The sequence below is a fragment of the Scaptodrosophila lebanonensis genome, unplaced genomic scaffold (genome assembly GCF_003285725.1).
Source record: "Scaptodrosophila lebanonensis strain 11010-0011.00,11010-0021.00 unplaced genomic scaffold, SlebRS2 tig00001418-arrow-arrow-pilon, whole genome shotgun sequence".
NCBI lineage: Eukaryota > Metazoa > Arthropoda > Insecta > Diptera > Drosophilidae > Scaptodrosophila > Scaptodrosophila lebanonensis.
In genome coordinates, this window is record NW_022060744.1 from 813,490 (window position 1) to 834,399 (window position 20,910).

General features: G+C 38.4%; 3 protein-coding genes across 6 annotated transcripts in view; 1 reads left to right on the forward strand and 2 right to left on the reverse strand.

Annotated features, from left to right (window-relative positions):
* Window positions 1–11: 11 nt before the first annotated feature.
* Window positions 12–2,066, reverse strand: LOC115633247 (zinc finger protein 23). Of its 2 annotated transcripts, XM_030530643.1 has the most exons (3): window positions 1,953–2,066; window positions 1,006–1,877; window positions 13–929 (listed from the first exon to the last, which is right to left on the reverse strand). In XM_030530643.1, the coding sequence occupies exons 2-3, from the start codon at window positions 1,858–1,860 to the stop codon at window positions 258–260; spliced, it is 1,527 nt and encodes a 508-aa protein (XP_030386503.1). In that variant the 5' UTR covers window positions 1,861–1,877; window positions 1,953–2,066; the 3' UTR covers window positions 13–257. The 2 variants fall into 2 exon arrangements, with proteins under 2 accessions (XP_030386504.1, XP_030386503.1); XM_030530644.1 differs by having other exon boundaries at window positions 12–929; window positions 1,006–2,026.
* Window positions 2,067–2,257: 191 nt separating this feature from the next.
* On the forward strand, window positions 2,258–4,256 carry LOC115633248 (mitochondrial import inner membrane translocase subunit TIM50-C). The gene is made up of 5 exons (XM_030530645.1): window positions 2,258–2,536; window positions 2,598–2,769; window positions 2,855–3,383; window positions 3,449–3,572; window positions 3,647–4,256. The coding sequence occupies exons 1-5, from the start codon at window positions 2,296–2,298 to the stop codon at window positions 3,835–3,837; spliced, it is 1,257 nt and encodes a 418-aa protein (XP_030386505.1). The 5' UTR covers window positions 2,258–2,295; the 3' UTR covers window positions 3,838–4,256.
* A 5,944-nt stretch (window positions 4,257–10,200) lies between these two features.
* LOC115633289 (tyrosine-protein phosphatase non-receptor type 9) overlaps window positions 10,201–20,910 on the reverse strand; it is a 60,962-nt gene continuing 50,252 nt past the window's right edge. For all 3 annotated transcript variants that reach the window (XM_030530700.1, XM_030530698.1, XM_030530699.1), the window contains exons 4-8: window positions 12,918–13,882; window positions 12,693–12,850; window positions 11,999–12,228; window positions 11,728–11,935; window positions 10,201–10,705 (exon numbers count right to left, since the gene is read on the reverse strand). In XM_030530700.1, coding sequence (XP_030386560.1) covers window positions 10,479–10,705; window positions 11,728–11,935; window positions 11,999–12,228; window positions 12,693–12,850; window positions 12,918–13,882 — 1,788 coding nt within the window. In that variant the 3' untranslated portion in view covers window positions 10,201–10,478. The remainder of the gene's footprint in view (window positions 10,706–11,727; window positions 11,936–11,998; window positions 12,229–12,692; window positions 12,851–12,917; window positions 13,883–20,910) is intronic.

Genomic DNA, 20,910 nt, shown 5'->3' on the forward strand with positions numbered 1-20,910 from the left:
TTTTCTTCCGCATGTAACACAATTGAATGTGTGTATGCTGAACTTTTTCTGTTTGTGATGATGTAATTAAAAGCAAAATATCATATAAGCTATCTATAACAATAAAACTATATCGTATGAAATGATAATTCAATCTACTCTGATCATTATCCCATAGAAGTGTCCTTCTGTGGCAACTCACATATGCATATGTATGCATATTTGATAAAGTTCGCATGATTGTTCTACATACACACAAACGTATGTATGAGTTTGGTCTACGCAGGATCGCCATTGGGATTGTCATCGCTGTCCGGCGGCGGTGACAAATCGTCCACAATTAGTGTATTTGGCTCGACCTCCTGCATGCGAGTTCTGAACGCTGCATGCGTCTGCTGATGCATAGCAAAGGAAACGTGACGTTTGAAGGTTTTGCCGCATTCGGGACAGAGGAAGGGCTTCTCATTACTGTGCACAAGCTTATGGCGATTGAGTTCCGAACTGCTCACAAAGGACTTTTTGTGGCATATGTCGCATTGGTAGGGTTTCTCCTGACTGTGGGACCGTTTGTGGGCTATAAGATTGCTCGAGTAGCGGAACTCGCGTTGGCAAATATCGCAGGTGTGTGGCTTCTCGCCGGTGTGGGTCAGCATGTGCTTTTTATAGCCAGACTTCTGGGTCAGTCCTTTACCACAAATGTCGCAACGGAACGGTTTGATACCAGTGTGTGTGAGCATATGATTTCGTAGAGAGGAGGCTTGACGATAGGTTTTGCCACAATGGTCGCATTTGTTCGGATTGTTGGGATTGTGAAGGGTGATATGACCGTCGTAGGCGTTTCGCGTCTTAAAGGATTCGCCGCATATTTTACACACAAATGGCGTCTCATCGCTGTGCAGTTGCATGTGGTATTTAAAGGAGTTGGTGGTGCTTAGCTTTTTACCACAAATCTGCGGGATCAGTGTGTTCAAGAGTTAGAAAACAAACGAAATAAATTCCTATTGAATATAGATATATGATACGCACCGAGCACTGGAATTCTGGCTGGGACTTTCGTTCTCGACTTTTACGCGGCTTTACACTCAACGCATTGTTTTTTTCAGTTTCCATAGACTGTTTTAGCAAGTCTCCGTCATCCTCCTGATGCAAGACCACATCGAGAACTTCTTTTTCCAGCTCATAGTCACTTTCGATCTCCTCCTGATCGATCATCTCAACAACAGTTGACTGTTCATCGCTTTCGAACTGCTGTTCATCACATTCGAAGGCCACCTCATCATCTTCGGCCGATTCCTCGATGACGCTCTCCGCATTGGAAACGTCTATAACGCTGTCCGTATTCTCGTACCCAGTTTCATACACATATATATATTGGCAGCTCTCTTGCTCGACCAGATCCAATTTAGTAGCCTCCTCAATGAATTCAATATCTTCTGGCTCCTCTGCTTCTATATTTTCTGGTTCCTCCAAGGCAGGGGATGAGAGTGGCGATTTTGTGGCATTAGCTGCCACAACTGACAGCGCTTTCAAGGCAGTCTCGCGCTGCCGTTGGCACCGATCTGAGTACTCCTTGCGTAGCATGTGATCAGTACGGAGTACAGTGCGCTTGAAGTCGTACACTTGCGACAAGCACTGAGCGCATTTGCTGCATATTTGCGAAGGAAGGAAGTGATCCTCCTCGAGAACCTCCATGTTGGCGCAAAAACTCAAGACCGTGGCCAGCGTCGTCAGCTCACCAGACATTAAATGCGGTGCGAAGAGGGAATAGCATTTTGGCGACTTTTTGTTGCACACTCGACATAGGGGAAGGCGCTGCACTTCTTCCGTGCATGATGTCGGATCCATTCCTACTCTGTTTCCAGGTCCATCAGCAATCGACATGCTTCCAACAATTAATGCTACCCAGATAAAAAAGATAAAAACAGTACATTTTCTTTTTTTTTTGGCTACACTGGTGCTATTTTTGTGACAACCTTCTCACTCTTTCGTACGCTTTTTGTTAACATTCAGTTTTCTGATTAACACAAAACATACGTTTTTTTTACTAAATTTTATTTGGCGTCCAAATTTTGTGTTTCTTGTTATTTGTTTGACGAAGTGTAAGCGAAGAGTGGCAACATTAGTGCTACCAATCAGCAGTGCGTACACTGTCAGCTGACAAGTGGCCGCCAGTGTGCAAAAATTCATGAAGATTTTTTCCTTTTCCATGCCGCCGGCTGTCTTGGGTTTGAGGTTGATTTATAAAACGACGATATCAATTGGTAGAGCATCGAAAGTTTTGAAGGCAACGATATCAATTAAAGCGGTGGCATAAGCATGGCACCCAGTTCCTTTATCCATATGCTGCGCGCCCTCACTACGCCACGTGCGCCCGTTCTCATAATCGCCAGCCGATTGCGCCGCAAATTCCCATTGAATAATCAGTTGCCCCTGCTGCTGCGGAGCTGTCGTGCGTTGTCAACGGGTTCTGTTACCGCACAAACAAACAAAAGGGATAAGGCCCGGGTGGCGCACTGGATGAGCAGCAGATCCTATAGCAGCAGTCCCACTAATACCAGTAAGTAATACTATATATGGCAAGGGATGGAATGAACTGAACGCAACTCGTTTCTCCATAGAGGAACAACCGGCAACGGCTGCAGGGGCGCCAGAAGGCAGCACCCCGTTGCTCGCTAAACTGTTTCCACAAACAGCGCCCGAAGTGGACACTACTGCCGAAAATGAGCGTCAGAAGCGTGAGGAGGAAGAGGCTAAGGAGAACGAGCGCGCCTGGAAACGCATGAAATTAGGGTAAATATATACTTATATCCATGCATACATAGATAGATATTTATATTTATGTACAGTACTAATTTTTCCCCAAATCATTCAACAGCTTTAGCATTTTTGGTGGCGGAGGCATAGCCTGTGCCTTATGGGCCGTTTATGAGTTTGGTAAGCCGGAAGTCGATCCTGAAGGTCAGACCATCGAGGACGAGTTCTCAAATAAGCCAGTGGTGCAACAATATTTGCAACGCATGTGGAAATCATTGCACTATTATCAAAAAATGATACAGGAGCCATCGCGTGCTAAACTGCTGCCAGATCCGTTCAAGCATCCGTATGTGCATCCACGATACACGCTGGTGCTGGAGATGAAGGATGTGCTGGTGCATCCCGATTGGACATACCAGACGGGCTGGCGCTTCAAGAAGCGACCCGGCGTCGATCACTTTCTTCAGGAGTGCGCCAAAGACTTTGAAATCGTTGTCTTCACTGCCGAACAGGGCATGACTGTTTTCCCCATTTTAGATGCGCTCGATCCCAATGGATATATCATGTATCGACTCGTGCGCGACGCCACCCATTTCGTTGACGGACACCATGTTAAGAATTTGGACAACTTGAATCGGGATTTGAAGCGGGTGCGTTGAAATTTACGTCTTTTTTTATACTCTTATTGAATTTATTATCCGTTCCCACATTGAAGGTCATCGTTGTGGACTGGGACTCCAATGCCACGAAAATGCATCCGGACAACACGTTTGGCATTGCCCGCTGGCACGGCAATGATGATGATGCTCAGCTTTTAGACTTGATTGCCTTCCTAAAGAGTAAGACCACGATTTGCTTTGTACTTTGAGGATAGTTTGGACTAATTTCGTCTACTCTTTTTTCACTTGTTTAGTAATTGTTCAGAACGAGGTGGACGATGTGCGTGAAGTGTTGCATTATTATCGGCAATTCGATGACCCCATTGGCCAATTCAGGGACAATCAGCGCAAGTTGGCTGAGCAGCTGGAGGAGAAAGAGCGTATGGAGCAGACGAAAACAAAGCCAATTGTCAAGCAATGGTCTCGCAATATCCTGGGCCGCTAATAGGCATTGGTATCCATCCATCTAGCGCTTGTCCCCAATCAGTCGCCATTTTATAATTTCCAGAGAATAATAATGTCCCAGTAATGTAGGCAACCGTTGAGTAGTAAATGTCAAAGCTAATTCTTTAATTTAGTTAAAGGCATGGCCATAAATCGAACACAAATGCAACAAACATTACACTTACACCCACACCCACTCGAACACACACACACTATCCTTAGACATACCAAATGGAGTACAAGTGCACGCTTTTTCAGCTAAGCAGGTGAATAGGCAGAGCTGCTGCAAAAGCTATTGTAGAATGTTTTGTTTTGGATTCGTTTTAAGCAACTTGGTTATTTACTTGCAATTGTAATGACTTTGACAATGAACATAAGGTTAATGATAATGATGATTATAATAATAAATTTTAAAAACAACCTGCCAAAAGAATACAGCAATACGCAGTCAAAGACAAAGATAAAGCACAGACATACAATATCCGTGTATGCTACAAGTACTATATTACAGAAATAAGTCCAATAAGTTATTTGTATATTTTTTAATATATTTTGTTCATTTGTTAATTTATTTTCATTCTCATTGTTTTGGTTTTTCCTCTGCAATATATCATTTGCTTTACATTGATTTCATCTGATCTGGGATTGGAGAACACATACATATGTTTCGTGTTTTAGGCCTTCATGCTAAGCTATGCGCCTTAAATTTCAAGTTGACATTCAAGAAAGGCGGCTGTTAGTTCGTTTAATTTAATTTTGCTTTGTGACGATCTGGGTCCTTGATTTTATATACAGTGTCCCAAACATTGTATTGAGCTGACAAATGGAAGAGTATGTATCTTGTATACATATACTTATATATGTGTCTGTTTGTGTTTTTATATTCTGTGCAAAATCTGTCTCATTAATTGATAATCGAATAACGATTTGAAGACACGTTTCAAGGAGGAATCGCCGTCATTCAAATGTGTTCGTTATATTTGCTGGCTTCCTAGAGATCTGTAGTTCAATTCAATAGTATTAGTAAGGCAATGAGCCAGAAACAATCTGTCCGCAATGATCGCATTAAAAAACATTTTTGAAAAACATCGTCCAATTTCATCACAAAAATCAATGTTAAGATCCATACAAGTTCTGAATATATGATTTGTTTGTAGGCCTTGGTATTCTAATGATCTTGAGTTCAATTGGGTTGCTATCTGGGAGATTTCAGTTCGTTTAGATTGTGGGTATTGGAGATGTGTTTGATTCGGTTCCTAGTTCTGAACTTCCAGTGCCTCTTGAATATACCAAACATTGTGTTTGCCAGCAAATTTGTGAAATATTGCTTCGAAAATGAGATGTATTAGTCGTATATGCATGTGAAAATCTGGTTTGCTCGGTTGCTCTTTAGGAACTTTAAGCTCCTTTTGAATATACCAAAAGCTTCATACACTGGAATTTGTTAAATACTGCTATGGGGACATTAAGTTCTGACGATCTGTTTTCTTTGTAGGCCTTGGTATTCATTTCCTAGTTCTGAACTTTTCACTCCTTTTGATAATGCCAGAAGCTTTCTTCATTGGAACGATTGAGTTTGAGAAGTTCCGCAGATCACTTTTGACCTCAGAGAACGAGCTGGAGATCTAGTTCTATGTATATTCTTTTTGATTAGAAGCTATTGCAACTTCTTCTGAATCAAAGGAGTAGTTAAATCTATTTTCTAACTCCATTGCTGCTGGTACTCTATTGAAAGTAGGTTCTTGCTGTTCTTGCGACAGATTCTGTGTATATTTGTGTGTGTGAGTGTATGTACATCAGAGTTAAATATTTATTAAGAGGACTTTGAGAAGCGTTGAGTGTTTAGACTTGAGGTGCGCGAGTTTGCGATATAGTTTCTCTTAAAGCTATTACATTTATACATTTATAATACTGTGTTGTGTTGCTTCAGTTATAAACAAAAGTATGTTTACACTAGTATGTATATGTTTGCACACATTGGGTGGGTTATGTATTCGAGAAAGACGAAAAAAAAGACGGTTGAGGACTACAAGATAAGCTAAAGTCCACCAAACAGGTAACACTATGATAAATGAATGCTGCGACTGACTGATATTTGATATTGAATAGAAGATATCTATAGAGTTTGTTTGAATCAAAAGTTTTCAGAGTTCGTCTTTGCACATTGACTTGTGTTATGTTAGCTGCGCTACCAAGGCACATACAACAAATCAATGATGAGAATAGAAATGGAAATAAAAATGTTATAAATGTACTATTTATATATGGAGGGTTCTTACAACTTGTAATCTTTAAAGTGCGGCATCCCAAGCAATTTAGCTGCGTTATTTAATTTGCTTTTTATAATGTAGACCCTTCTGGATTTTGGATCCGGTCCTCATTTCGTAATGCCTGGTGGTTAGTACACATGGTATAATACATTCATTCGTTCGTTATATGGTTAAATAATTTCATTTACAGTTAAATAAATTCTTTGTTCAATTGATGCCAACTGCATTTTCTTTGTTTCGTTTTTTGTTTTGGCTATGAGTTTTGTCTAAAATTTTAAAACTACAAAAAATACGCACATTTTACTTGCTTTATCGCTAATTTCCTTTCGATATTGGTATGATTTATGTATATTTGTTTCGATTCGTTTTGTTTTCTTTTTTTCTTTTATTCATGCATTACAAAAATAGAGCATCATTTTTAAATTTTGAATAGAATAGCTATTTCATCTTTAGTTTCATGTTTTCTCTCTTCTGTTTCTTTCTTTCTCCCTTCTCTCTTTTTTCTTATTTAGCAAATGCTGATTCCAAAGGCCTTGACAAAAATTGAAAAATGTTCGCGTTTCGGAGTGCGTGTGTGCCTGTGTGTGTCTGTATGTGTGTGTATTGTGACCGATATTTAACTATAGAGATAGCTATAGCGTCCTTCATCCTTGTGTTAAAGTGAGTGGAAATTTGGTGGAAGCAATGCGAATGTTAGACTTTTAATTATTTTGTATATATTGATCACAGCTTTTACAATTCTAATGATATACAAATGGGTGTCAGTGTGTGTCTGTGTATAGATATATGTATGTGTGTGCATGAATCGGGGCCAACAAAGTACTTATCATAAGTTTCGCAGATCTCGCATAAATACAAGTATGTCTGTGTTTCTTATAAACCGCGCCTTCTCTTTTCTTGGATCAAGGCGGTTCCTAGTACGCTCTACGATCCTACTTATGACAAACTTTACAAACATGTTATCTAAGTAGATGTATGTAGATTTATATACCCTTGCAATGGGAATAAGGAGCGCAAATAGAAAAAAAAAAGCAGCCAAGAATCTATTCAAGAGTCTCTTAAAATCACTGAAGAATTTTTCCAACAATATCCCTAAATATACTAACGATCGATCATCCTAAAATGGTCTGCAAGGGTATCAAATATTGTCCGTTTATTTGAATACAAATTTTTGTTTTCAGAAGCCGATCGATCGTCTTTTTTAAATCATGTCTGGCTCTTCCTTTTTCCTAGTTGTCTGGGTATTTCCCTATTTTTATAACTTGATATCTCAGCATATCTCTGAATACATTATACAGAAAACGATCGATAATCTGAAATATGTTTGCAAGAGTATAAAATCTGTTCTAGATTTTCTTTTTTTCCTAATTCTCTGGGTGTTTCACTTCCTTCTAACTGGAGAGCTTCTTCTAGACACAACAACTAAATACATATATATGCGAATGTACGTACATACTATATGTACATTGATTTTTTAGGTCTGGTAAGCCTTTCAATTTATTTAAAAAAGTAATACAAAATATTGTTGTTTTTAGTTGTCATTCGAGCGACTTGCAAAGTTTTTCTCCTTTTCATCATTTTTGTTTCCTTTTGTTCTTTATTTAATTACTTATTATTTTGATCGCGTGTGAAAATTATGGAAAAGAAGGCATTTCTCATCGTTTGTCTTTCATTTCTATAAACTATTTGTTCATAGAAAACGTTACGTTTAATTTAGTATATGTATGTATATACTTAGTAGTTGATGGCTTAGTAAAATGCTTGTTAAATTTTACTAAATTTTCTCATAGTTATATCGATTTGTTCTATTAAAAAAATAAAAACATAGGGAACGGAGAACAAACAAATACGAATAAACTCTTAAGTGTTGTACGACGGTTTTTGTTGCTACGTTTTACGTTCTCCCATTTCCTCTTTCTCTTAGTGGATTACACTCTAATACTCTAATGGCGAATCGACAGAATAGTGGGCTGAGTTTTGGACTTGTGTTGTGACTGTGACGGTACTTCATATTAATCTTTTGCTTTGGACTGCTGGAGAATTGTTACTGGTGGGGCGATCGCACGGCGAAATGCAGGTAGGGCGGGCCGGAAACAAATGATAGGGAAACGCAGTTAACTACCTATTTTTTATTCTGTTTCTTAAGTATTGGCTATTAATGCAAGACCACACAGTTCAATATATGGATGTATATTAAAGAATACAATCAATTGCATTTCCAACAATTTCCATGACTGAAAATATAATCATTTTATATACATATGTATGTATGTATATAGACACTTCCTAGAGTATTCTAGGTATTTTAAATTTTAAATATAAGCCATCTAAAAAGCCTCGATTTCATCTTTCAATATTTCCAATAGATTATTATTTAAGGAAAATCAATTTTCTTTATAAATTATTTAAAGTACTTGGAGGTACTATTGTACCTCCTAAACTAAATGTCAATTAATGTTAAATTATATTGCAAATAAGGGATTTCTTTGTGCTACTTACGAAATAAATACATACATATATGTACGAACATATGTATGTACATATGTATAGTTTGTTCATTCATTAAACTGAAATAAATGCAGTTGAAGGTACGTACCACTGTACCTTTGACTGGGGTAGATTATTTTTCTATTCGTCGTGCTCTTTCTTTTGCTCTCCCCCGCCGGGGGATGCGTTTAAAGAAGAATGCATGCTGCTTACATTTTCTATACTCTATATACATATATATTTATGTATGTATGCATGTATATGATCTCTGAATAATTATGTTTGTAAACTAGTTTATAGTTGCTGTCAGCTCTGATTTTGTTTGTTTTGTTTTTGCTTCTTTTGTATTTTGTAGTTGATTGTAGGAAAGTTGCAACAATTTGCATAAATATTTCTCAATAATTGCATTTATTTAATGTTAATATTTCACTTAAAAAAAACAGCACATTAATAAAATTCGAAGAACAACAATGATGATAATGTCCGACATTCACATTGACAGCTTTCTTCGTTCGTTCTCCCCCTCGTTATTATTCAATTATTGACAGATATTGTCTCTTTCTGGCTCTACACCTCCCTCACCGATTTCTCCCTTGCTGTTTCCATTGCCGTTGCACGGACGGTTTTAACTTAAATTTGTGTTTGTTCGTTGCGCCTTCTGTGGGTTGCTCTTTCACCTGCCCACCCTCATTCAGCGTTCTCTCACCCCCGCTCTCAGACGCTTTTTTTCGTTGTACCTTGCACACACTTGAAAAGAGTGTTGCAACACTTTCTTTTTTTTAGTTAACTTTTTTCTGCATTTTAACATTGTTACACTTTTCTTGTTTTTATCTTGTTTTTGTTTTTCTATTGCGCAGCATTTATTTGTTTTTAGCTAGTTGTTTCATTAGTTGTTTAAATACGTTTTTTTCAATTTTTTAAATAAAATTTAAATACATAAATTTACAGTGTTTCTTCTTTGATTATGCGAACAAAAATTTGTAATAATAGTAATTAAAACATAGACAATTGAAATTATTTTCGCACACATATCGTTATACATATATATATATATATGTATATACATATATACATATATCTCTTTATATATATAAAATAAAAGATTAAACATTACGTACATTACAAAAAAAATTTGTATAAATATATATATATAAGTATATGTATATTTTATGTGTATGTATAGGTTTTTATGTATGTATGTATATGTATATGCATGTGTATATTCACGTTGTTTGCTTCTGTTTTGTTTTTTGTGGTTTTTAAATTTTAATAGTTATTCGGGTTTACATATTCATTGATTTGTTCTTTCTCATATGCGCGTACATACATATGTAAGTATATGAATTTGAAAGGAGCAAAAAATTAGCACTAGACACATTTTTACATTTACACATATTTGTAGAAATTGTTTAGCAAAAGTGTATGCATGTATGTATGTACATATATGCCAAATACAGAACATTACACTTTACACATTCCATTACATTTCTAAAAATAAAACATTTGTGTTTTTGTATGCGTGTGTGTGTGAGTGTTTAAACAAATAGACGACATAAGTAGTTGAAAAATTTACAATTACAATTTGCTTAAACAAGTTTTTAAACATTCACAGTTACACAAGATTTTATTAAAGTTTCTACAGCAAATTATAATATTTAAATATTTAAAATATAAAAACAGACAGGCGAACATTTAGTAAGAAAAAAAAAAACGAATTTAAAAGCAAATACATAAGACGCATGTATGTGTATACAATTTGTTATTGTTGGTTGGTTGGTTTTTGTTGCTGTTGTTGTTGTTGCTGTTGTGGTGGTGGTCAGTGGTGCCGCCAATAACTGTACATTGTGGCAGAAGCCGAAGCAGCAACGACTCCAACAGTTCTTCCTTACTCCGAGTCCTGTTCCCGGTCATCAAAGCCTGCCAAATCCACCGACTGAAGCATGCCCCGTGAAAGGGCGTACTCGATGAGGGCCAGATGGCAGAAAACATACTGATCGGGCATTTGTATTGAATAGGCGCGCTGGGATCGAATCTTCTCAACGGTACCCCGAATGTCAGCCGTGCCCACATCCTCCAGCCGCGATATGCAAATGTCCAGCGTGATGAAAGTGCCTGCATTTAGGATTGAAGAGATACACCATAAGTAAATGATACCATTTAAGTCGCCATTTCCTGAGGATAATCCGAGCTTGCGCTGGTCCTTTCTTTTCATTTTTCCAGAAAATTTTGCACAACTGCACTTCAACTGCTCTTCAATGCCTATGTACTTATGTCCGAATTGTGGAAACAATTCAACATTTTGACTTTTACTTGTAGTCTATTTTTTCATGTTCTATTCACTAAACTTTTCGCGAACAACGAAAGTATTACGAATTAACGAAATTTTCAATCGTGCTCAGCTGTTCGGAGCTTTCCTAGTAAGGAAGAATATTGCTGATCTTCCTGAAAGTGTGCCTGAAGAACCAAACCAATCGATTTTTTCTCCTGCACGACACTTTAATTTGGCGAATTAGGGGAAGATATTGGTGGCCTATAAGTTTGAAATATCACAGGAAGTAAAGCACCAGAATCAGGAAAAATATGGGGTAAAGTCGACTATGTAAAAAACTATACACGTACATAGAACTTATTGGATGTCCGTCCGAAAGGGTTTATCAACAAAATTGGTATTCAATCGTTCAATCTATTAAGAATATAATTGTCGATAGACTAGGACATATAGAAAAACATATTTGATAAATACTGAGTAGATCGAACTTGTGTAAGTCGCTTTAAGACGAAAACTTATTGGGTGTCCGTCAGAAACGGTATATCAACCAAATTTTTGGATTATTTGATATTCGTTCGTTCAATCTATCAAGAATATAATTGACTACAGGTTAAAACATATAGAAATATATATTTAAATACGGAATAGGTGGAACTTGTGTAACTCGCTTGAAGAAGAAAACTTATTGGATGTCCGTCAAAAACGGTTGTCGTTATAATATCTGTATTTCGTTGGAATTAAAAAGTTGTTATTCGATTGTTTAAAGTCTATCAAAAATATATCTACAAATAATCGAATGAAGTTCAGGAAGTGGCGATTTTCAACTTTGGCTCTGAGAAAGTGAGGCCCAACCACCAACACTCACCTGTGCGTCCAATGCCCGCACTGCAGTGCACCACAATGGGCGGACCACGCGCATGACCCGCCCAGGTATCGCCAAGGGCGCGAACCATTTGCGCTTGCTTATCGCGCACCTTTTGCAAAAAGTTCAGCATTGCCATTGCCGAGCTGGGAACGCCGTAATCCGGCCAGCTGGTGAATTGCCAATGTGAGACATTGCGGATTTCGTCAGTCTGCGAGAAAGAGAATTTACAGATGGTGATGTGAAAGATACAATTTTTATGCTACCCCCCTACCTTTATGTTTCTCAATTCTAACGAGGCAACCGTATAATCTTCATTGCACTCGACGCTAATTGTTCGCACATGGTAATTTCCAAACTCTAAGGAACTATCTTCAGTCGGCTCCCAGTATTGGCCGCACTTAACACGCCCACGTTCCATAACGCGCGTTGTCATAACTATAACTAAGCACTGTTGTTCCCAGATCATGCGCCAAAAGTCCAGGGATGTCTTTGGTAGTGGACCTAAAATGAGAAATGATACAAGTTTTCAAATTATTAGGTAATCCGTAAACTACCAGTTGAGTAGCATTTGTTTTCTGGATTAATTTAGAAAGGGAAAACTGAAATAAAGGGTGGCCCCCACCCTGATGCTAATGAATGTCCTTGTAAGCTTTTGTTAGGCTTCATTGCATGTCCGCATTTTTGTACGACTTACATCGTTTTATTGTTGTCATCGTTGTGTTTGCGTTAAAACGAAGCCATAGTGGGCCAGATAGCCCGTCCAGCTATTCATATTCACCTATCTAGGGTGGCTAGCAGGCGAGCTATTCAGTTATTGTGCTGTTCCATCGGCTTTGAACCCGAATTCAGTGCGCATTTTACCCCATTTATGGGTAAAATTGCGCACAATCTCTATTATTTTTTCTATTCAAACCGGACATTCGTTTTTTGTGCATAGAGAAATTTTGTTTGGTGGGAGGACTCACCTTGAGTTGAAATATATGCATTCTTCTGTTTGTAACCATCGACAAAATTCGCATTTATGTAATCGGATGGGTCATCGCCTTCGTTCGCCAGGACCACGCGACTATGATCATAGCAAAGGACATCTGTATATCGATTTTTGGTTACATTGCTGCGCATGCTGTGCGAAATGAAAGTTTGGTTTTAAATTCGAAACTTCGAAACTATATGACAATTTACACACTTACCGCGCATGCGAGAATGTGCCATCGGGAGCACGATTCCTTATATCGCCATACTCTCTACATAAACCCGCACGACCGCGCTCCTTGACCATTTCAGCGATTTGATTAATTGTTTTTGGATCACCCTCTTGGCCGGCCAGACTGTCGTCATCACTGAAGCCAGAGGAAGCACTACTTGGTGGATTCTCAGACCAGAATTCACCGCCACCGCTGCCATTGTTGGCACCACCACTGCCACCGTTAAGCGCCACAGTTGCACCAACAGTTCCACTTGTTTGCGCCGCCGCTGCCACTGCTATGGCAGACACAGTGTCGCCCCCGGTCCCGTTGCTCTGTGGTATGCCGCTGGTATTTAATCTGAGCGTATTGGTTGTGGCACGATGATGACTCGGACTCAGTCCGTTAATTGTGATGTTCTCGTTTGTTTCTTCGGCCGTACCGTTTGTTTGTTTGTTGCCACCACTCGTTGCTGTCGTTGTCGCTGCTGCACCACCAACCACTGCCGTCGAATTGTCGCTGACCGTAACGACGGTCGTGTTGTTATCAGTCAGTTGATGGACTGCACTAATTATTGTCGTTGCTGTTGCCGTCGTCCCTGTTGTTGTTGTTGCCGCTGAGGCTGCACTAGCATTGGCAGCACTGCCGTTGCTTACTGTCGACGTCGTTGCGGGCGCCACCGCACCACCGACACCGACACCCACAATATTGGCAAGCAGTTCGTCTTCACGATTCGTCATCGATTGGCGGCAAGTTAGCAACCATGTGGCGTGATCGATTTCCAGTGTGCCACCCAAATGCAAAGGGAGCGCCTTGTGAGGCACGTGCCAAACGAGCTGCGGCACCGAAACGGTAAAAACGCGTTCGCGCAGCTTTTCCCGTACAAAGAGGCGCAGTATTTTGAACGGCGCCTTAAACCACAGCGGCGCCGTCACAATTAACACTTTCTTCAGACGTGCCGGATAGCCACCCTGCAACACAAGAATGGACAGAGGATCAAAAATTGCACGATTAGTATTATAGTATCGACTTGTTTTCAGTACAAAAACAAACACAATTAATTTCTATGCCCACTATCGTTCCTAATTTTCAAAGTTTATTTTGTATTTAAAGAAGAAGAGGGGGTTATGACCACCTTTTTCAAATGATGTACATATAAGGATCAGTCCAATAGATAACTATAGATAACAGCAAGGGCGTAGGCAGCTTTTACCAATAATGCACGATGCATTTAAAAAATAACTTATGCATATGATAAATGAAAAAACTTCAACAAATCCAACTCAGATCCATTTTAAGGCACTTGGTACCTAAAGTAGGCCGGGAACAAGCTTTTTAATGAGATGCAGGATGATTGAGAAAGATAGTATGTATATGTGATTTCAGTTACTGTTAAAATGATAATCGTATTTCTTCTTCTTTTTAGCAAGATCATTGTGTATATATAGGAGTATTAATCAGCAAATAATTTTATCAAAGCTCAGCAAAAGAAATTGTTTGCAGGTGAAAATTATTAAATTCTAGCTAAATAAATATACATACATACATACTTAAGAGCATAGCTAGCGCTGCCATTTTCTAAGCCACACGATAACGTCAGCCAGCAGGTGGATAACGACAAATTGGCATTGGCCTTGGTATTGGCATTGCCATTGCCATTGACAACGGCAACGTCAATGACAATGGCAATGCATATAGCACTATAAGAGAGTTAACAAGAATTCATCTTCTACGTCAAAGTGGCAAACACCCAATCCCTATTTTTATGGTAAACTCTCCACAAATTCTGAGAATCATGTTCAAACCTACGCTGAATTTGCAGTTGTCGTCAGTTGGAAAGTGCGGCCAAGCGCTTAGTGCTCCCACTTCCGCCTGCACGTGTACCAAGTGGGTGGCAGTGTTGAACAGCGTTATTGTGTGGGAAGGTTGTTAAATTCAAGCACAAGCTCGGTGCATTTCCAATTAAATGCAATTTTAATTAAGTGGCACTCAAATCATGTTTTGGAATGGGTTTGGAATTTTCCTTTTGCAAAATACAATTCCATGAAATGATCATTAGCAGGAAACTAGATTAAAATAATTTAATATTAGCTCATGGCATGTACACGAGCCAAGGAATTCAAATAATACCCGTATGCGTAATACATATGTACATACATACATATATGCATGTACGCATTTGTACGTAAATCTATATGTATATACACATAGTATGTGCTCCATTCAAGGAAATACATACTTTATAAAATAGATTTTAATTCCGTATTATGCTTTGAAATAATTCGTGTGCTATTCAAAAAATTGTTTGATCTAAAAGCGATCAAACCATTTTTGTAACCATTTACTGTTGAATTGAGTTTTTGTAAATTTTCCTAGTACAATAGAAAATACATATGTATATATTAGAATATTGCCATATAACAACAACATAAAACACATCGCATTAGTTACAGATCTATGTACATTTATCACTTTTTTCGTCGATGGCTAACTAAAAGAAAGTTCTTGGTGTGGTTTTGGAAAAGGGGAAGCCCTTATTTGTCGTGGATGCACAATCGTTTGCTGCTGATTACAATTTAAAGTTCTGTCCGACTTGCTCTTAGCCGATCATTTCATCTGCCATTATTTTTTAATTTGAAAGAAAATTATAGCTATAAATGTAATTTCTGCACGCAGCTGTTGTTGTTGTTGTTGTTGCTGCATTGGCTCAACTCTATACTGCACTGTATGTAAGTATATGTACCTTTAAATTACAGGGTTTGCAAATCGTTCTGCCGCAGATTTCGAAAGCTAATCACCCTGACAAATCATTCTCGATGTTGCTTGATAATCGATTTTGATCATTTATACATGCATATGCGTGTCTACAATCTGTTGCTACAAAAAAGTTCCCACATTAGCAGGTTCAAATGTACTTACATATATACCTACATATACATATATTAGCGAGTCACAATTGTCGCGCACACATACACACGTAATTTTACCATAAATTGCGCAATAAGCGCCTACTTTTATGGCTCAATTCACGGGTGTGCATGCGAGAGTGGTGGGCTGGCTGGCCCCACAGGAGAGTGTGGGGGAGCTGTCGGTGAATGGGTAGTTCTTTTCTTTCATCAGCTGTTGCATGCACACATATACATACATATGTACTCGTTCGTATGTACATACGTAGGTAGGTATGTGTACATATGTATGTATGTATTAATATGCATTTGATTATTCTTACTGCATGCGAAAGTATGCAAGTGCTTGTGTGTTTCCACTTCTGTTCTTGAAATGAAGTCAAATTTATAATGTAGCCAAGCACAACAAATTAAATTTCTGCGCTCTTTGCTAGCTCTTGCTTGTGTTATTGTTGTTACTGCTGCTGTGCCGGGGACCAAAAGTACAGCGCTTGGGCTTCGCGGCACAACCTTCACCCAGTTGGAGGAAATGTTAAAAATTTCATTGCGGCATTTTCGATTGCACATAGCGCAAGCAATTACCCTGGTTGTCTCTCCCCCCCGCCCGCTACACTCAGTCGCTGGCAGTAGCACACTGGAAGAGCAACAACACTAGCACCAGCAAAATTATTGCCGTTACCATTTTCAGTTGCTCTCTTCTCTTCAGTTGTCTGCAACCCAACCATGCCTTGCCTTATCGTCATCATCATCATCGTCATAATCATCATTTAGTTTGTGTAATGGCTTGCACTGCTTTCGCTCACTATCTCTTTACCCCACTGCCCGAGCTTTCCGGCCAGCCAGCGGCATGTGGAGCGCGCCATAGGTAAGCAAGAGATTAAGGTCACAATTGACAAACCAAAGCGAGTGCCTGCTGCGTCGACGCCATCGTCGGTGTCAGCGTCGCCCACACTGTCAGCATTTGTTGCTTGCTTTTAATTAAAAGCTACGCGCCTCTCATTCTACATTTCTGTGTTTCTCTCACGCCTGACTCACAACATCCTTAGGGGTATTTCATCTTTTGTAGCATTTAGCCACACTAAAATAATTGAAGATCTCGACAACTACTCAATTGGTATCTTTTTCAAATAGCGCCGCTCCCTTTATGAATAATCCTTGCCATACTGACTGTCAAGCAATCGTCAATATTTTTAGCGACATTTCATCATCACTTGCTATCGATATTTGCAAGAAGAAGACAATTTTTCGATCCCAATTTTTGGAATTATCAGAGTTTGTTATGCAAAAATATTTTCTTTATAAACAACAGGATGGCAGTTTTTTCATCTATCTACAAAGTTTTTTTTATCTTAGAGACAATTGCAATTTTGAATTATTGAATTGAATTATTTTGAATTTTTCTTTGATAGTAATCTAGTGCAATCAAACTGTATTATTATTTTACACGATTTCGGAGGGAATTTTTTTATTATAATATATTTTCAAATTGTTTATATATTTGTACCTATTTGTTTATGATTTTGGAAAAGAATTACAAAATTTCATAATTTTTTTTTTTAATTTTTGAAAAGAAATAAGCATGCGACTTTTTAAATTTTTGCACTTTATATTGCGCTTTCGAGAGTGTGAGTTTTGTAATAATAAAAAATTCTTTGAATTATCTCATCCTCATTAGAAATTAATAAGAGGGATGGTTTCTATGAATTTCCAAAACAAAAACAAATCCCAAAATGTGTCAATTTTTCCACAAATTTTCAAAACAAAAACGTGTATATTTGACATGCTGCTGTGCGAGTAAGTTGTGTGTATGTGAGTATTCAATTTTCCAATTGGCTTAATTTCTTAGAATTTGACAAGCAGTTTTTCTTAGTCTTCTTTGTTTTCTGCAAGTTTCTATCACCTCCTCGGCAGATTTCGGATTTCATGAAATTCCACGAAACGAAGCAATTATAGCATAAATTATAATTGGAGTTAAGGTGGCACAGCAAGGCTCAATAACAACAAAAAACAACAACCAGAGCAACCGGTTGACAGTTACATTTTAATTAGCAACATGTAGTACACAAGTTTTGTTTTTTCGTTTTTTAAAGTTCTCAAAGGTCCTTTTTGCAGTTGTTATTTAAAACTGCGAAACAAAAGGGTGACCGGCCTACCTCAATATTCTGTGTTATGTACTTATATAACTTATACATATGTATGTAGATGTACATATGTATGTATTTCATTGTTTGTTTGTGCTCCTTTGTCTTTTGTTGTTTCATTACAGGCTTTTGTTTGCTTGATGCGAACGAACCGAAGAGGGACAGCGTTGGGTAAATGACGCATACGCCATGTGGGCTCACGCAAAAGCAGCAGAAGAAGAAACGGCAGCATGCTACAACGATTGCATCATCATCAGCACAGCTTCAGCCTGCTATTTACTCCTTTTTGTGCGCGCACAAATACACACACATTCATACGCATACAAACACATACACAGTCAGTATCCAAGTCAAGTAACTACAGGTTGTTGCTGTTGTTGCTGCTGACGGCACAGTGGACCTGAGTTGGCAAACAATCGGTGGCACAATCGATGCTACATACTATCGATAGAAGCCAAGCCAAAAATTGCAGATTGTTGTTATTATTGCTGTACGCACAGTGGAATATGTGGAATGGAATCGATGCACCATCTATCGCCACCAAGGCAAGTATAGCGGTGCCACAATCAATGGCGACAGTATTGATGTTTCCTAACTTTTCTCACCAGCAAAGCATTCCTGTAAGTCCATTTTATTTTTACTTGCTAGCGCTTTGTTTCGAAAATTTAATATCTACTATCTACTAAGGAAATGCTCAAGCGAGTAATAACAACAAAATAGACACACAAATCAATAAGGGATTAAATTTGAAATTGTAGGGCCTACAAGGTTGTCGCTTACACTCCTCGAGTGTGGCTTTTGGACATAACAAGAATAATTTAATTTAGTTGCTGTCGCTTTCGCTGTCATTAGGTTGTCGCTGTCGCTGACATTGAAAAATACGATTCGTTTAACTCTCGTTTAAACTCCCACGAGTCCAACAGTCCGGCACAAGCCCCAACAAAATAAATGTGTGATGGCCTATTTCTTTTATATCCTGTACCCTAAATCAGCATGGCAAGAGAAATCGATCTAGACATGTCTGTCCGTCTGCCCGTTTGGATGAACGCCTGGATTTCGGAAACGGCTGAGCGCACATTAGCCAAACTTGGCAAACTTCCCGGGCTATACGAGTTTTTTTTGTATTTTTTTGTTGGATTTCGTCCCCCTTACTCCCGCTACAGAATTTTGTCAATACTGTCCATATTTCGAAAGCTACATAAACTAAACTTTGCGCATGCACAACTATTTACTTTTTTTTTCAATTTTAACTAAATCGGTAAATTCTCAGAAAAGAAATTAGCGAAACAATTTCACTCCAGTACTAGGCCCACAAACTCCAGCATGAAGTTGGCTCTTCTTCTTCTTTTTGCTTTCGCTAGGGACGCATATAACTCAGTGACGAAGGTTTGTCTGGGTACAGGGTATTTCACTGTCGGGCTTGCTCGACTGTAGCGTTCTCTCTTGTTTTACTATCGCTTTGCAAGAATGTTCTTTTATTCGCCCCCTATATATGTATATTTCAGCAAGTCTGCAGACAAAAGCAACTACAAACATAGCTTGTTCTATAGTATATGAAATAATTTCGGGTGACCGTTTAACTTCAATATTTCCTTGTTGTCTGCACAAAGATTGGTTCACAGATCGAATCAGATTCCTTTACCGGATTTACTGGAATGTACACATTAATGATGTCTACTTTTCTCATGTATTGGCGTTACTTGCTTGCTGAGCATTTTTTAGAAGTGAAAGCTTGTTTTTCACTTTTACGATCGCATGTCTTTTAATAAACATTCGATTTGTAATTAATATTAGTTGTGACATAATAAATGTACACAATACTATTCTCATTTCAGTGACCCTTTAGGTGCCCAATTACCAGCATTACTCACACCTAGTTAACACACTTTTCACCGATTGATTATCATTATTTTATATATATACTCGTTACACACACTTAAAGATAGATATGTGGGTGCGTAGCTAACATTTGTTATTGGGTTTCAATCGAACGCTTTGGTTTGTGATTTCAGGGTCAAAATGCGGTCGTACCAGGCCAGGCTAGGCCAGGCCAGGGCAGTCGGTCGGTCGGCTGGTTGGTCTGTGAATTGGGTAAGCCGAAATTTCGTGGGCGAGCTCTCCAATCAAGCAGCAACGAAAAATAATTATAGCGCACAAACTGCACATAAAAAAGTACATGTGTATGTATGTACATTTAATATGCTTAGTACATACATGTACATGGGCGATAAAACTAACAAAGAAACGACATAATCGCAGCAATAGTCGTACATTTGATACACAACAACCCAACCAGCAACCCACACAGGTAAAAATACCTAGAAAAAAGGTGAAAATATCAAATACACCTCACATCATAAATAGCTGTACATACTTGTAGATACAAATACATATACATACTTATATGTGCATATAAATATGCTTTGGTGTACATATGTACATATAACATGTAGGTGGGTCGACTGAATAGGAATAGCATTTCTTTCAAGCTAAATCTATTAACTTGTCGTAATTGTTAAATGGAACCAGCATGTAACAAAATATAAGACCAACTAACTGACTGACTGACTGACTGATCAGCAACATTATAATACTTATTTGTGGATTTGTTTGGTTAGCAAAGAACTGGAAATTAGAGCGCGATGCAGTTTCAATTTCAGTTTCTACTCTAATAGAATTCTGCTTAATTACCTAATGCTCAATCTAACTTGTCTTTATTTCTTAAGACCTTTCAGTCCAAATAGTGGGCTAATGGAGTAAATCCGGTTAGTTGGCGAGCAACAGGTTCCTATTTTGCTCGTGCTTTGGGAACGCATTCCCCTTACAAAAATTTAAGTTTAATCTTAATCATCCGATTTAAGTTTAATCTTAATCATAATCATCCGATAACAGCGAGCATCACAAACGTCTCAAAAACTCCACCCGCTAGACCTGCAATTCCGGCTCAATAAT